Source organism: Sipha flava, unplaced genomic scaffold (assembly GCF_003268045.1).
Source record: "Sipha flava isolate LNK unplaced genomic scaffold, YSA_version1 221_pilon_pilon, whole genome shotgun sequence".
Classification (NCBI taxonomy): Eukaryota; Metazoa; Arthropoda; class Insecta; order Hemiptera; family Aphididae; genus Sipha; species Sipha flava.
Window position 1 is genome coordinate 79,584 of NW_020272852.1, and position 16,982 is coordinate 96,565.

At 26.4% G+C, this 16,982-nt stretch overlaps 3 protein-coding genes across 4 annotated transcripts; 1 reads left to right on the top strand and 2 right to left on the bottom strand.

Annotated features, from left to right (window-relative positions):
- Positions 1-1,968: 1,968 nt before the first annotated feature.
- Positions 1,969-6,483, bottom strand: LOC112683187 (HSPB1-associated protein 1). Its single transcript, XM_025554093.1, has 10 exons — positions 6,165-6,483; positions 4,184-4,390; positions 3,958-4,103; positions 3,518-3,699; positions 3,295-3,441; positions 3,100-3,233; positions 2,784-2,902; positions 2,484-2,728; positions 2,323-2,385; positions 1,969-2,257 (listed from the first exon to the last, which is right to left on the bottom strand). The coding sequence occupies exons 1-10, from the start codon at positions 6,257-6,259 to the stop codon at positions 1,988-1,990; spliced, it is 1,608 nt and encodes a 535-aa protein (XP_025409878.1). The 5' UTR covers positions 6,260-6,483; the 3' UTR covers positions 1,969-1,987.
- Positions 6,484-8,740: 2,257 nt separating this feature from the next.
- Positions 8,741-11,312, bottom strand: LOC112683186 (zinc finger protein 701-like). 2 transcript variants are annotated; one of them, XM_025554090.1, is made up of 5 exons: positions 11,082-11,312; positions 10,799-10,986; positions 10,586-10,720; positions 9,806-9,884; positions 8,741-9,585 (listed from the first exon to the last, which is right to left on the bottom strand). In XM_025554090.1, exons 2-5 carry the CDS (start codon positions 10,978-10,980, stop codon positions 8,809-8,811), a joined length of 1,173 nt encoding a protein of 390 aa, XP_025409875.1. In that variant the 5' UTR covers positions 10,981-10,986; positions 11,082-11,312; the 3' UTR covers positions 8,741-8,808. The 2 variants fall into 2 exon arrangements, with proteins under 2 accessions (XP_025409875.1, XP_025409876.1); XM_025554091.1 differs by having other exon boundaries at positions 10,799-10,940; positions 11,023-11,312.
- A 153-nt stretch (positions 11,313-11,465) lies between these two features.
- LOC112683180 (trafficking protein particle complex subunit 12) lies at positions 11,466-14,508 on the top strand. The gene is made up of 8 exons (XM_025554080.1): positions 11,466-11,775; positions 12,144-12,358; positions 12,985-13,215; positions 13,299-13,550; positions 13,620-13,766; positions 13,835-14,010; positions 14,068-14,203; positions 14,278-14,508. Exons 1-8 carry the CDS (start codon positions 11,538-11,540, stop codon positions 14,506-14,508), a joined length of 1,626 nt encoding a protein of 541 aa, XP_025409865.1. The 5' UTR covers positions 11,466-11,537.
- The last annotated feature ends 2,474 nt before the right edge of the window (positions 14,509-16,982 follow it).

Here is a 16,982-nt window from a genome sequence, read left to right on the forward strand (position 1 = left end):
ACCCCTTAGACATAATATAATTATTATATTATACATTATTTATACTATGTCTATGATTCAACCAGTGTTGGTCTGGTTCATGATTGAACCTCCGGTAAGAAATTTTTAATGGGCACCTAAACAACAGAATGCTAAAGTGAGATTCAATAACTACCAACTAATTTTTTTTGGCTGTGCTTAAAATAGTATACATTTTAATTTATTCTTACATTTTACCAAAGCCAATAGAATTCTAAAAATTATCGTTGTGTCCATGTATGTGATTGTTTACAATATTTATCTTAATTTTTAAGTATTAATATTTATATTTGTTTAATTTTTATCAAGAAAATGAAAATGTTTGAACTATAGAGGTTATACTTAGTTGTATTATACACGTCATAGAGTAAATGATCTACTACTATTATTATATTATTACTCTATGTATCACGTCAACAATAGTTCAAGGTTAATAGAAGAGTAACATAATTTTAATTCATGAAAATAATTATTATAACTTTTCATATTAGTATAGTTGTGTCAGGCCCCTATTTTAAGAATAAATCTTAGGGTCTCCGACAATCACCAAGTATCTGGGTGGGCCAGACCGACACTGCATTACCAAACATGAGTTTAACCTTTTTTATTTTTACATTCTTTTAGAAAGAACAACGCGAGGAAACAGATTGTGTGCTTTCATTGTTTTGCTAACAACCATATAAAATGAGAGATAATTTGTTACCGTGTTCAACTGATGTGAAATATACTTCACTCTACACTTTCAGTTTTATCCTCCTAAAAGAGATTTCGTGTTCTATATAATAAAACTGGTTGTTCTATAAAACAATAAATATTTTCCCCATTATAATTTATTACCGATCACAAAAAAATTGTTTTCAAATTATGTAAACTATGTATAACATTTAATTTCTATAAGCAACTGTTTAAAGTTATCATCCAACACGAGGAGAAAAAAAATATAATTTCTGTTATGTCACCTAACTTTGTATTTTTCATAAATGTCTTTTAAATAACTTTTCTTTGATGGAAAAATTCTTAGCTATAATCAGACTGGGATTCAAAACACATTAGTAAAAAAGCAATGTTAGAACTTTTCGACTCCAACTCACTTGTCATCAGTAAAATACTCAAGATTTTTTTTAAGGCTAAAAAATCATTCAGTTTGAAGACATTCATTTTTAAATTAAAGAAATAAAAAAATCTGTACACATTTTTTTAATTTTTACAAAAGTAGGACAATCTATACATACACATTTGTACAATAAGTCATTAGAAAAAATAATTAAATCACACATAATTAAAAAAATTCACAACATTTATACACACTTGATAGGAAAAGTAATACCATATATTCTATACAAATTTGAATATTTAAATTATAATATGAAAAAAAATAAATTAACTGAATGAAATAAAAATAATCTTTGAAAATAGTAGAAAAACTGCAGTTAAATATATTTTAGACAAATTTAGAATGAAATATAAAACTAGAAAATTTTTTTGGTTTTGAGAGATTTTATTCAAAAGAGACTTTTAATATGGAAAATATTTTAATATTTAAAAAAAGAAAGATATTATTGGTTTTAAAATGATATTTTTCACCTATTGATAAATGTGAGTAGTAAAATTAAGCGCAACAAATGTTTCATATTATAGCTACATGATATAATTTGTAAAGTGGATATCAACAGTTCTTTAAACAGGTAAATTTTTTTTAGTTTTTGAATTTTTTTTCTTCTTTTAAATACATTTAAAAATTGAAAAACGACTTACAATTTTCAAACGTAGTCAATATATATATATTTTAGTATGACTAAAGTATTATGAGTCAAATAGATATAGAAGTATAATTATAAAACTGCTAGCAAGAGCATTAATATCAGAGTATTTTTTATATATTATTTAATTTAATAAAATCACTAATTTTCATATAAAGACTGTTTTTTTTTTACATAATTACACAAAATCTCAGAAGAAATTGGAGCTTCTAATCTTTTTTAAGTAGATTCTTAACAATTTCATTTACAACATTTTCACTACAAAAAGCATCTAATAATTTAAAACTAATATCTGTATTACTCATAGAACTTAAAGGTGTTAATGAATGATGAATTCTGTGGTAGACAGTGTCAAATTCTCCTCTATACAAGTGTTGATCTGGTATAAGTGCTTCATATTTCAAATTTGGAAGTATCTTTGGAAGTAATGCTGGATCTAATATTTTTGGTTCATCTGTAGTATCTTTTTCATTTTCAATCTAAATAACATAATTTACAAAAATAACTAAAAAAAAACTTTGAACTATATCCATATTATATATACCACTTCTTTAATACATCGGTCAATCAAAAGAGATGATTCTAGAGTCATAAACCGTGAGTATGGCTAAAAAAAAGTATAGGAAAAATCAATTTTTACAATTTTTTCTACTGATCAGTTAACTTTTTATTATACTATTGAAATAAATAGTACTCAGAAATTACTTCATTTGGATTTAAGAGTTGTTTGTGTAAAGTATCAAGTGTCACACTACAAACACTGCCTGCCATGAAACGAACCACTGACTCTTTTAATCTAGCCACATTGTCAAGTTTCGGAACCTGTATCCAAGCATTAATACTAACAGCAGTAGTTAAATTTTCTACATAATGCCACCATTTATGTGGAACGAATAAAACATCACCAGGTGATAAAATTACAGATACATATTTGCAATTTTTATCAATTTCTGTAACATATAAAATTGTTATTATGATAACATTATTTACAATTAATAAAATTACTTTTAATATTTTCCGGACATGAAAAGTTAATTTTGCTATAGCAACTTGATTCTTCATAAGGTATTCTAGTGGGTTCTAAATATTTTTCCATTTCAGGTGGCATTAAAATCCAACGTTTTCTATGAAATTACAATTTTAAACTCTACGATTGAATAAAATGGACAATTATATTTTATTTTCATTGAAAAATAGCAAAACGTATTATTTTTTATAACATTTTTATTTATTATAAAACCATATTATCATACCTTATTCTAATAGTTATTCCTATTAAAAAATAAAAAGTAATATACAATATGAACCAAAATCAACTCACTTTCCAAAAACTTGAGCCACTAAATTAATACCATATAAGTCTTGGTGACATGGTGTATGAGCTCCAGTACCTCCAATCCATAAAGTTGACTCTTCAGCACTCATATCATAACCTAATTCATCCCATGATACAGACTAAATATAAAAAGATAAGTATTAAACAAATTATGTTTTATAATTATTAAAAACAACAAACATTAAATATGTCAGCATCAATTTTTTCTCCAATGTATTTATAGTCAAAATATAACCAATTTCCATGAGTCTCAATAGTTTCAGAAGTTTTATCTAATTCAATAAATGTACTATCTTCATTAGTACAAAGATGTTCCCATAAAGGTTCCTAATAAATAATATATGAATAAAACTATTTTTCATTAAAATGGTTAATTTTTTATTTTATTTATATTTAAATTTACTTTTGTACATGTTATTTTTCCTTTTCTACAGTGAATCGGATGGCGATACAATTTCGTTTTCCAATCATCTATACCCCATTTAAAGGGTTCCCAATCATTTAGCATATTGTGAAAAACTATAGGAACTCTAGATGATTCAATCACATTTTTAATGGTGATTATTTTTTCTATGTCATTATTACCTGTAAATATAAATAATTGAACATGTTAAAATTAATATTAAATTGTATATGAAATAAATGAAAGCAATGCAGTATTCACTAGGATTCATTTTTACCAAGACAGCAAAACCATTATTAGCTTGACTGATAAACTCATTTAAATATAATTTTATATTATAAAAAAATGTGCAAGAGTTGTAGCAAAAAGTTAAATAGAAGTATTGTCATTTAATCCAATAAACACTAGATTATAAAAAAAATAATTTAAATGTAACATACTTGGAATGTTACTAGAAGAAACTTCATCAGAAACAGAATTTCCACTAGGACCAGAAGAACTTCTACTAGGTCCAGAAACTCTACTAGAACTAGAAGAAACTCTACTACAACTTGGACCATAATTACCAGAAATGTGGGAATGTGCACTGAAAATCCAAACAAATAATTAACAAAACTGTACTAACTGTAATAATTTTAAAGCTAAACTATTGGGATCTGTGCTTACCTCATTCTATTAAACTTAGTAGGAACTGCATTTGGTTTTAAAACCAAACGTATATTATGGTGTTCTAAATTTGGATTTGGAACCTGTTGAAAGCAATCCCTTTCAAAATGTTTGGAACAAATTCTAAAGTCAGGACTAATTTCCATGTTAACATTAAATCCGCAAGCATTCAGCCACAATTTACGAGTTTCCACATTGTCAGGGAATCTAAAACATAAACAAATAAACTGTTAACATTATTGATTAATACAACCATGTCGTTACCTAACCTAGTTTTAAATAGTTGTATAGATTTTAGATGGAAAAATGTTTGGATACTCACAGTAGCATAGCCAGATTTTTTAAATGGGAAGGATTAAACATGTTTTTGGGCAGGTTAGGTAAGAAAACATTAAAGAGTTCATCCTTCATTCCCTCCACCACCATCAAATTAATAAATGCATTTACAGCATTTTAAAATAGTTTTAATAATATTCATTAAAATATAGTATATAAAATTACAGCGTTAGACGAGGTTTTTTCACAACATTCATGATAACCACTAAAAATTTAGTGTAATCATGGAGACTACGCTTAAGTAAAAGAGACAAACACCCGTTATTCATCAACATTTAATTAATTCTAATGTTTTAAAATACTTAAATACCAAAAGTAGTACCCTAGCATACTTCATACACATGCACATAAACACGGTCCATAATGTTGGAAGACAATAGTTTCTCTATGACTACACCATTGGATACTAAGATACATCAACTTTCTAAGGGATAAGTTTTCAGATACCAGAAAGATTTTAATTACTGGTTCTCTTTAGATAGTCTAAGGACATAATGTATTAAATATTATAATACAAAATGTTGGGTAAAGAAAAAAAGAAAACGTCTCTTCTTAATTTAAGAGTTTCGCAGTGTCCGATTGTCGTAACATTCAGTCCAGGCTGGTCAGAGTTCAACTCTTAGGCCCTCCTCACACGGGGATACTCAAAAGAAACTGCAATCGCCTAGGTACTAGGAAACTAGGCAACTGCTCGTGTATGTTTGAATGGCATCATTCAGACGGCGCTACTAAAGTCGCCATGACTGATAAACTGATGCGACTAGTCAACTGGTGACTAGACATGCCGGTCACCTCGCTACTTTGGTTGATCGAGTTGCTTGGTAATTTTTATTTCGTGCATAATAAAATAATATAACATGGATCAAAATTTTAATATAAAATTTGTGCAACAAATAGAAAAGTATCCCGAGCTATATAATTATACCTTAAAAAGCAACTCCAAAACAAATATAACGGAAAAAGCTTGGAGTGAAGTAGCCTCAAAAGTTAAGCTCACAGGTAAGGCCGAGAATAATCAAGTATTATCACAATAATAATAATAATAATAATATGTATAACAAAATAATATAATAATAATTGGTTCTGAGTACATGACTATAAAGAATTTATTATTTTTAATTAATTATAATTTGTTTATATATTTGAATGTATATTTTAATATATTATTATGATTAGGGCTCGGATTTATATACAAATGCATATTCTTCTACAATTCACCTAGAATAATAATTTTGATTATAAATGTCGATGTTTCATAATGTATAGATTCTATGGTTAATTTTTTTTACGTATTTTTGTATATTTCAATGAAAATGCATATTAATTGCATATTTTTTATAGTTGCATAAATGTTTAACTGAACTGTACTGTCGAAATAGTAGGACAATACTAGTTTAAAAAAGTAGAAACAAAAATTTAATATACTGTGTGTGAAGATAACCGGCAACTATAGTTACCTAGTCACCCAGTCTCTTAGTACCTAGACGATTGCAGTTTCTTTTGAGTATCCCCGTGTGAGGAGGGCCTTATAGTCTAGAAAAGTTTACAGTTGATAACCAAAACCGTCGCGGTTGGGATATTATTACACACATCGTTGTCGAAGCATCTCTCGCTCAACTACATCGCTTGAATAATAGTAACTCACTCGAACAGAGTGGCATCATAGACGTTGTTGTTGCGTATGTAACACACGATGCACCTTTGCAATTCCGGTGGCGTTATCACATCCTCCTCCATCATTTTGACCGATCGATTCCGATGAAAACTTAATGAAGTTTGAAAACTGTCGAAGTGTCGTTCTCGGCGTAAACAATAATGTTGATCGGTCGGCGGACGTAGACAAAAATCGATAACGAGCGGCAACAGTTCTCGCAACACTAATTGATAACCTACCCATATAACAGTGTAGCACACCTAAGAGACGAATATTTTCACAGTTTAACGAGTACAATTAAATCGTTGGCGCGCTCACCGGACCGGCGAGCCAACTGCGCTGTTCACGTCACGGATATAGTGCGAGAGAACGACCGGGAGTCGGACGGTAAACAACGTTGTTTCCGTTCGTTGTCGAAAAGTAGGACCCGGATCAATTTAAAAATTACTCCATGACTCATAATCTATTCTGAGACGTTGCGTCATCTAGTGCAACCGTTCAGTTCAGTGATCGCCGTTTACCGACTTTCGAATTCTGATGGTAACCGGTTCGTTCTAGAATAATTGATGATTGGTTTTTTTTTTCACGAATATTATCGTATTAAAATAAAAATAAAGTAAATTTTCAATAAATCGAAGAGTTTTAATTTTATTTCAGACAAATAAAACAATAATGATTACATGTAAATACGCGTACAATATAATAATAATATTCTTAAAATATAATTTGTTCTTGTCTCTTTAATTGCACCTAATAAATAATAATAATAATAATAATAATAAAAATAATAAAATAATCACAGTGTTGATTAATATCTTTGAAATTGTCGGTTATTCAAATAATCTTACAAATTATTAACAATATAAATGAACTAAATATATTTTTTATAAATATAATTAAAAATATTTTTAATATTTGGAAAACAGTCCTTAATGATTTGGAACATTGAAAATATTGTCAATATCAGTTCAATGGAAAATGTTAGGTGACATTTTGGTAAACCTTTATAGATTTACTATCAATGGATGAGTTTACAGTCGGTTTAAATGTTTACATTATTATCCTATTCAGTCATTTATGTTCAGAGAAAACTAACATTGAATAAATTTTCTCCTATGTACTTCGATAATTTTGTTTTAAGTTAATACATGTACATTGATCAGTATGTTGTAATTAAATACATAGGTATTAGGTAGTATATTAATAATATCCTTATATTAAACAATTTAACTAAAGTATATATTAGATTTAATAATATAACAAAACCCATACTTAGATAATTTGATAAATAACAACTTTTGCACTTCAGAATACAATAATTTACAAGTATAAAATAGAATTCTTATCATCAACATTTTAAACTATGTATAAATAATAATAATCATAAATTAACATATACAAATTTATAAAATTAATTGGCCATAGTAGAAAATATGTATCAACATTAATCAAGTTTTAAAGAGGCAAATTTACTGAGGTTGAGTAAATAGAACATCCTTACATTTTAAATAGATATACAATTATTAATATTATCTATTTAACAATGGCTTTATTATGATGTATTATGGATATATCTTATATTTACAATTCAAAATAACAGTTAAGTATTTACCAAGTAGTTAAATCTATTTCAAATGCATTGTCATAAGTAATGTAATGTAAATAAATTTAAATTTAGTATTTAATTATGACAAGAATATATTTTTCATAATTATAATAATGTGATAAATTACTACCATAAGTATAGAGCAACAAATATTAACAAATAATAAAATTAAGATTGTGATAATCAATTTAAAATTGATTTGAACTTACCATAAATTAAAATTATGAGGGAACTAAATCTAATTAAAAATAGTTAAATCTAAATAAAATTGTATTCAATTATAACCAAATGAAATAAAATAAATTGCACTTTCAAACAGACTTTGGGACTAACAATAAAATATTTATACACCTAAAAATCTCAGTTTCTAAAATTATCACAGAAGAAAAAACAAAAATCAAAATTGTTGTAAATGTAAATTATGGATTGGGTATTCATATATTTATAACACATACAACTTATCTAGAATACCCAATTCTAGCACCTGTCTTTACATATCACAGTAATAGATTACCCTGGATATTAAAAGATTAAATTTCTTTAAAAACTTATAACTAACCATCAATTAGAGTAAAAATAAAAATGTGTTCATACTTAATTTCAAAACGTAACAACAGTCATGGACAGGCAGTTTTATCAAGTCTTATAGAAAATCACTTAAGTAGTTTTAATTAGTGTAAACGCGAGTATTTATATACTTAAGAATATTTATAAAATAGAGGATACAATTAATGCAGTCATTTATGAGTAAACATAATTTAAAGTAAAATGTATCAAGTATTTTAAATAAGTAGAATTCAGTTCTTAATTTGAAGATATAAATTTATCATTCCTTTAATAAAAATAGTTAAGTTAAACATATTCACGGTGGAATTGTCAATGTTGCTCTATAGTAAAATAATATTTAATCATAAATATTTTTATAAGTTCTGCAAATAAATAAAATATATATTATGTAATATATATATTACCATTTATAAAATCTAATTTTTATATATATTGGAATTTTAAGGCACTTATTTTATTTATCTATGGTGTGTTGGCAGTAGGATGAATACGTTTAGTATGACGCATTAGTGATGATTTCTGTGTAAACTCAATACCACACTCGTCACATTTTAATCGTTCACCAGTGTGAATGAGCTCATGTTTCTTAACAATAGCTTTGGCCCCATAAGTTTTACCACAAAAACGGCATGCATATGATTTTTCACCACCATGCATTCTGTCTTGTATGACATCTTCTCGTTGTTCACCATGCATTGCTTCTGAGTGTATGTCCAATGATTCCTTAGTAGTAAATACAGCATCACACCGTTCACATGCCAATTTGTCTTTATGTTCAACGGCATGTAACTGTAATGTGTTAAGATCTTCAAATGACTTATTACACGCTGTGCACTTGTATTGTGCTACCTCCGAATGAAGCTTTGCATGTCGTTGTAATAATGTAAATCGATTGAATTCACGGCCACAAATAGAACATGCACAGTTATATTCATCTGAATGGCTTTTCATATGTAATGCAAGACTGCAATTACGGTAAAATTTACGTCCACACAAATTACATTCGCATGTTTTTTCAATAGAATGAGAGGCAACAGTATGTTGCCAGAGAGCACCACGGTTACTAAATTTATTTGGACAATATTCACATGAAAATGGAAAAAGATTTTCTGATTGTTGAATTTCCAAATCAGGTTCTATAGGTTTTGGAGTATCTTCATCATCAGAGTAAACGGCTTCAACACTTGTCATCATATCACGAATATCTATTTCTGTTACTTCTTTTTCTGTAGCTTTCAGCTATATCACAAAATAAAATACAAATACAAAGCTGATATTACAACATAACCTAATGTTATTCTTATTAAAGTTTTTACAATGTTTGCAAATTTATTTCACTGTTAAAGTAGAAAAAAAAATATTTATAAATATATACAATCATTCAACAAAACAATAATGTGTACAAGAATTTGAAAAGGCACATCTCCAGATCTCCACATAGTATTATACAATATTTTACCTGTTTCTCAACTGCAATTTTGTTTTGACAGTTCTTTAAGTTACTCTTTGTAATAGTTAAGCTCTTTTCATTATGTTGTCTGCAGAAAAAAATACAAATGAAAAATTTATTAAAAGAGTACAAAAAAAAAAAAACTATAAAAATATAATTCTTAATAATGGTATTTCAAATTTATTCTTTTATAGCCTATAACAATTTCATATTTATTATTAGGTTCTGAACTAATGATGAAACTTATTTGTAGTATAACAATACATTTCTTATGTAAGTAATTAATGGAACATTGAAAAATATTATTTTTGTACTGATTGATAAATTAATGAAAAATCCAATTAATGTTTTATAAATTATTAAATATTTTAAAATTCTAAAAATTTGAATAATTTTGGTTACATGTTTAGACTATTTACATTTAGTTAACTAAAATAACCTATATGGAAAAAATAAGACAATTTAAAACATTAATAATTAATATATTTACATAAATTAAATATTTAAACATTAAAAATAAAATAAAAATCACTTATTAATAAGAAAAAAGAAATTTTATCACTCTTATAATGAGTTAGTTTTAACTTACTTTGGGTAAAATTAGAAAAATAGTCAAATTAGAATTAAAATCAATCACAGAAATATTATTCTCTAACTAATATTTTATCTGTAAGCATTGGAACTGGTTTGTAACTAGAAAGAAAATTATTTATTTTTTATCGAAACTTGATAAAGATAAATAGAAAAATGTGTCGATATTTAAATAAATGTAAAGAAAACTATACTTACAAAAAATTATTTTTAGGTAAATTTGAAATTTCTACAGTACACTCAGCTAACAGAGTGGCAGGCAGTTTAATTGGAAAGTTATTTATTGCACCTTTGCCCATACGTCCATAATTTCCGTTTTCTAACTTGACTTGTCTGAAATCGAAAATATTTACATTTATATGTGAAGGAAATCAATATACTAAACATGATTTTATATTTGAATGTCCTCACTTGGAATTTGAATAAATAGGAATTATTGTAGTTCCAGACTCTAATGCTCGTTTTACTGATTTTGACAATGATGAAACAGTAGGCATGGTTGTGTTCATAATTTTTTTATTACTATTAGAATTGGTGTGCGACTCGTCCATTACTAAATTCAAACATTTTGATGGCATTATACTTATCTCCATTTTATTCTGTTTCAACACAAGATAAATAATTAAAATTCATACCCATAAATACGATGTAGATATGCTTATGTACAATTGTTATAACACCAATCTATAATTACCTATAGAGGAAAAAAATCGCAGGTACACAGAATCGAATATCGAAATTTATTTTAATATAAAATATTTAACTATATAGAAGACGCAATGTTACAATAAATAATTAATTATGTTTTAAAATGTAGGTAATTAGAATGTAAAAGTAATCTTTTGTACTTTAATCAGGAGCGCTCACATTTTTGTCCACATACACAAAAAACACAAATACTACATTCTAAGAAAAAAAGAATAAAAAAAAAAAAAAATTGAACCACTTGATTGATAAAAAATAATTGTATATACATTATACAATTTAATGTATTAAAAATAAAAGTAACGGGATTTTGTCAGCTGTTTTATTTAGAAAATTAGGTATTAGGTATTGATAATTTAATTTGGATATTTGATAAGAAGTTGATAATTTTTTAAAAATGTCACTGTGAATTTTAAAAATTTAATAGTTTATTTTTTACCGAAATATGGATAGGAAAACACCTGAACTACGACCTGCGATTAATGAGTACTTTAAAGATCCATCACCATCTTCTAACTTGTTTGACGATATATCATCACACGCTGCAACTGACACTAAACGAGAAGAGCCAGCTGTTTGTCGTATATTTCAGCAAATAGAAACTAAAAAGACAGACATATTTGATATAATCAAATCTTCTGACAATGGCCATACTAATAGTCCTGGATTTGAAATCCGAGAAGGTCAGCTTACATTTTATATTTGTACCGATGTAATCAGCCATTACAAAAGTTACTTCTAAGTTGTTAATCTTATGACTTACCATAATTTTCTGTTGATTGTTTTGTATAATTTTACTGGGAATATACATAAATTTAAATATTTTTCATTTGAGTTTTGATATAAAGTGATGGTCCTTTGTATAATTTGTATTTTATTATTTATAATGGTACTTAATATCTCACTTAATACACTAATAATACAATGTATAGATAATAATCAAATTTCATAAAAGTATATTATATTTTGGAATAAATTATTGAATTTTAATGTGTTGATTTTATATTTTTTTGTTTTAAAGTATTATAACAATGATATTTACATTTTACAGTTTCGTTTTTAAACACTGGAAATGATCGTATTGATCCTTTGAATATATTCAGTCATGAGTTGGAACTATCTTCTATTCCGACAGAAGACGAGAGAAGACGATTTGCTTGGATACCATCTACTAAAACAAAAAATATTCTTGAAAAAGCTTCACAAATGAATCATACATTACCCAGAGACATGTTAACAATGCCAGGAGTTGAAAATGTTAATTTTGTATGTGTATATAAATATTAATATAATAATAGTTTATATTCATACACACTGTCTTAAATTTAATTGAAGAAGTAAATAGGACCAAGATTAATGACTTTATAGATAAATTTTACTGTATAACAATAATATATTTATATATATATTATATTTGTATATTCAGTAGTATCCCCTTCGGGTATTCTACATACACGCCAACAACATTATTTTGAAAGTTCACGGGTATACTGTGTATACTCTCATATCTCAAGCATTTCAAATAGAAGTATTAAATGTAATTAAATGTAATAAGTTCTACAAATTTTAATTTTGGCATTATTTTATCTTAGACGTTCAATTTTTTCTGAGACGATCACTGTATTACTATGAAATAATTATTGACATTATTGTGTATTTCAATGGTATCAATGTATTTAAATAATTTTAATTTCTGTAAAAAATAAAAATTTATGTTTCAATTTTTTGTTAATATTTACAAACCCTTTTCCACTACTACTACTACTGTTTAAATCATAACAATTTCCATATTCAAACACTCATCAGTGCAGTATACAATCAGCAAATTAATAGGAACACCACAGTATATATTGTGTATAATAATGTTCAGTTATAAGGTTTTTTTTTTATAGACGAATAAAACATATGAAGCTCTTGTATCATACCTTGGTGAAAATGAGGCAGCTGCGTTTAAAAGTAAAACTACGGAAGAAGTAACTCAAGATGAGCGAGGTTTGAAATTGTTAATTGAAGATGGAAACTATTCTGAAGCATTAAATTTGACAACTAGATTGTTGGCAATGTATGGTCAAGGTCCTGGACAAATGGGCTATGCTAGTAAACACACAAAACATTCCCTTCAGGTAATACCCATTCATAATAGTGTTCTTAAGAATTGATATTGAGTGTGTTGTATTGATAAATTTAATCAATTCTTGTGTTTTAGTTATGGTTTACTAGATTTTCATTGTTGGTGAAAATCTGTGCATGGAAAATAGCCAGCAAAGAAGCCTTGGCTTGGGATGATTTAGATCACCCAGATCTCTATATGCAATGGTATAAAGAACTGTATGGTAATAAGTATGGTTCGCTTGTACCATTTGGCTTTAGACTTTTACTGGCCGAACTTCCTCAGTATGTAACACCATCAACTAATGTTTATAAAAAACTATTTGAAGTGCTTATCGGTGTTAGAAAAGTATGTATTATAATCCCTAATGGTAGTATTTATTTTTGATATTATTAATGAATATTTTTTTTCATTTAGATCATTAAAAATTTAGATAATGGTCTGGCTGAAGATGGTCGAAATGTAGAATTAACAGTCCAAGATCGAAACACAACAAAAGTATTGTGGTACACAAGAGAAGCTAGAGTAATACATTCATGTATTAATTGTGCATTAAATCAAAAGGTCGATTATAATTTTAAATCTCATTAAAAATTAAAATTAATTTTAATCTTTTAAATTTTTATTTTTAGGATTTCAAACTCGCAATTCAATTATTAAAAGACCTTATTGAAACTCCAAGATTGAAGTATACTACAGATCATTCTCGTTCTCTTTTATCAGCAATGGGCCGTATTTTTTTGCAAGTTGGTGATCTAAAAGCTCATGGATACTTCCTTAAATCATCTCGATTAAAACCACAAATTCAGTAAATATACTAAATAAATTCACTTTGTTTTATGTTAATTTTTTTCTATATCTATAGAGAAACAAATAGTGAAAATAAAGCTGATTACCGTGAATTAATAGATGCTGCATTATTAGCCATTGCTCAAAATAATTATAAAGAAGCATACAAACATTTTGAAAATGCTTATGTATTGAATTCCAATAATGTTATGGTGACTAAAATTTATCTACTGCTTTAATTAATTTATTATTTAATAGCAATAACATATTGGTGCATTTATTACAGGTGTTGAACAATATGGCTACTTGTTTATTTTATGAAGGCCAACTAAATAATGCAATATCATTATTGGAGGACGCTATACAGAGATATCCTGATTTGGCATTAAATGAAAGTCTATTATCCAACATCTGCTGTTTTTACCAATTTCAAAATTCTGCATCTAATAAACAAAGACTGCTTAAATATCATATTATTTCTAAGTATAAAAATAGTGTCTCAGATTTAATTAGTTAAATTAATTTAAAATATTTTATTGTAAAAATTAACTTTTCTGTTATTTATTAATTCATTAAATTAAATATTTATATTTTTTTGTTTTAATTTGTTTTATTTTTGTTATAATATTTTTACCAAAAATTTACAATTCATGAAATTATAAATATTGTTAAAATTATGACTGTTAGTTTTTGATTATCTATAACAATGGTTCTCAAACTTTTTTTTTTCTCGTACCACTTAAGTATATTATCAATCAGTCACGTACCATTAATGATAAAAAATAAAACCATATAAACTTTACATAGTTAAATATATTTATTTTAAACAAAAAGGCAGTAAAATACTAAAATAAAATAATTATTTATTTATTTATACAAATTTATTAGTGTTTTTAAATTAATATATGAGTTAAATATTGAATTTTTAATTTCCATTCTACCACCATATGGCCTTTCGTGTACCACCATGTAGTCTTTCGCGTACCACAGTTAGAGAACCGCTGATCTATAAAGTTATTATGAGACTTATAACATTTTAAAACAAATTTGGCACAAATATATTCCTAATATTTTTTATTTAAGTATAATAGAATCCATTTATAATGATTTGAAAAGGAAATATATTTTAACAAATATCTCTTCCATTTTCAATTGTACCAATTTCTATTAAAACCACCAAATGTCAATTATAATTACCAATTTGTTGTTTCAGCTGATAAAATAAATGGTTTCTATTATACTTGATTTTTTTTAATTTTTATTTTTGTAAATATTGTATCACCATTATTATTACTTACAATAATATGTTTTTGAATAACACTGGAAAAAAATTAAGACTGAGATTAATTGAAAGCGTAATTAATCATATTAGAATTTACAAATTATAGTACTCAATGAAAATAATTTTTAACTCATGCATACAAATAAATATTTCATATTTCAAACTCTTAAGCAATAAATAATATGTGATTGATATTTCTAAACTTAACATAGGGTATTTTTTGTATACATAATATATAAATACATAATATACAATACACATGTATACATATATTATATGAGTATATAGAAACGTCTTTAAGAGGACTATAGGTTAATGAAAAACTATCTTCTTTTACCTTCCACTAAAAAATTTCAATTTTTCTAGTCCAAAAATTGAACAAATCTTTTGAATTTTTTTTTATTAAATATTTTTTTTATTTTTTTTTTTTAAATAACTGCATTAAAAAAAAGGAAACTAAAATATTTATAATTTTTATATAACTTGAAATATATATTTTTGTAAATAATTTAATATAATAATATTATTATTATGTAGGATTTACAAATTTTAAAACAATATTCACTGTCGTTTTTATCTAATTATGGTTATTATTAAACATATTATGTATATACGTATTTATTGGACATACTACGTATTCTTCATTAGTTGTTAGTTGTCGTTTTATTGATGGTAGACCAGTAACACGTTAGGGTTCATAACTTTATTTTACCTGGGAATTGAGGGAACGATTGAGTTTAAAAAATGAGGCTCACCTTATTTTCAGATACTAAAAATAATTACAATATTAGAATACATCAAATTTAAAAACAAAGAAGGTTACTCTAATTTTTCCTATCGAACTTGGACTGATCTCATAAAAATATTTTTTTATGTCCCTGTCAAATTTAAATCCATTACATTTTCTTATAATGTATCGAACATTATCTAAATATTATTTTCTTCTTATCCTTAAGCTTCGTGTACCTATATTTTTTCTGAGTAAATTCACCTCAGAATGATTGAAATCACCCGATTCTTGACAATTATAAAGTTCTTACTTTACAAGTCTACTTTGTTTCGCATTTAAATTTGTAGTTACATTTCTTCTTAATACTGATATTAATTTTAATCTGATACGATCCAAGATTCTTGGAACCAGTATCATGTAATTCCTATCTTTAAGTTCAATAGTGTTCTTCTGCTTATAAGCCTATCGCATTATCTTTTGATATTTGTAAAATTGTGGAATATATGAGTATAATCAAAACTTATCTAGATTGGTTTCTATAAAAATACAACTTTGTCCCTAATAACCTATTTGTATTCCGACGCGGTATGGGACCATGGAATGTCTGTTGTCCTTCGTTGGCCTGGTTTATAAGTTCTTTTGCAATAAAGAATTCCTAAGTTCATCATTCATAGATATTAAAGGCGTTTTTGATTTAGTACATATCCCCACCTTGGTTTTCCTCCTCATTTCTCTACACATACTAAATTCTATATGTAATTTTATCTTTCACTGTTTCCTCAACAATCATTTCTCCTTCCAGTTTCTTCTTATATAGTCTAACATAAAGAGACCTTCTTCAAGGGAGCTTTTCTCTGTAATTTAATGTAATATGTCCCTCATATAGCTCTCTTTAATCTCTCAGAATTTCAAAGTTGTTCTTTATACGGACGATGTAGTTGTATTTCTTTCTAACAAATTGTTTACACCAACACCTTCA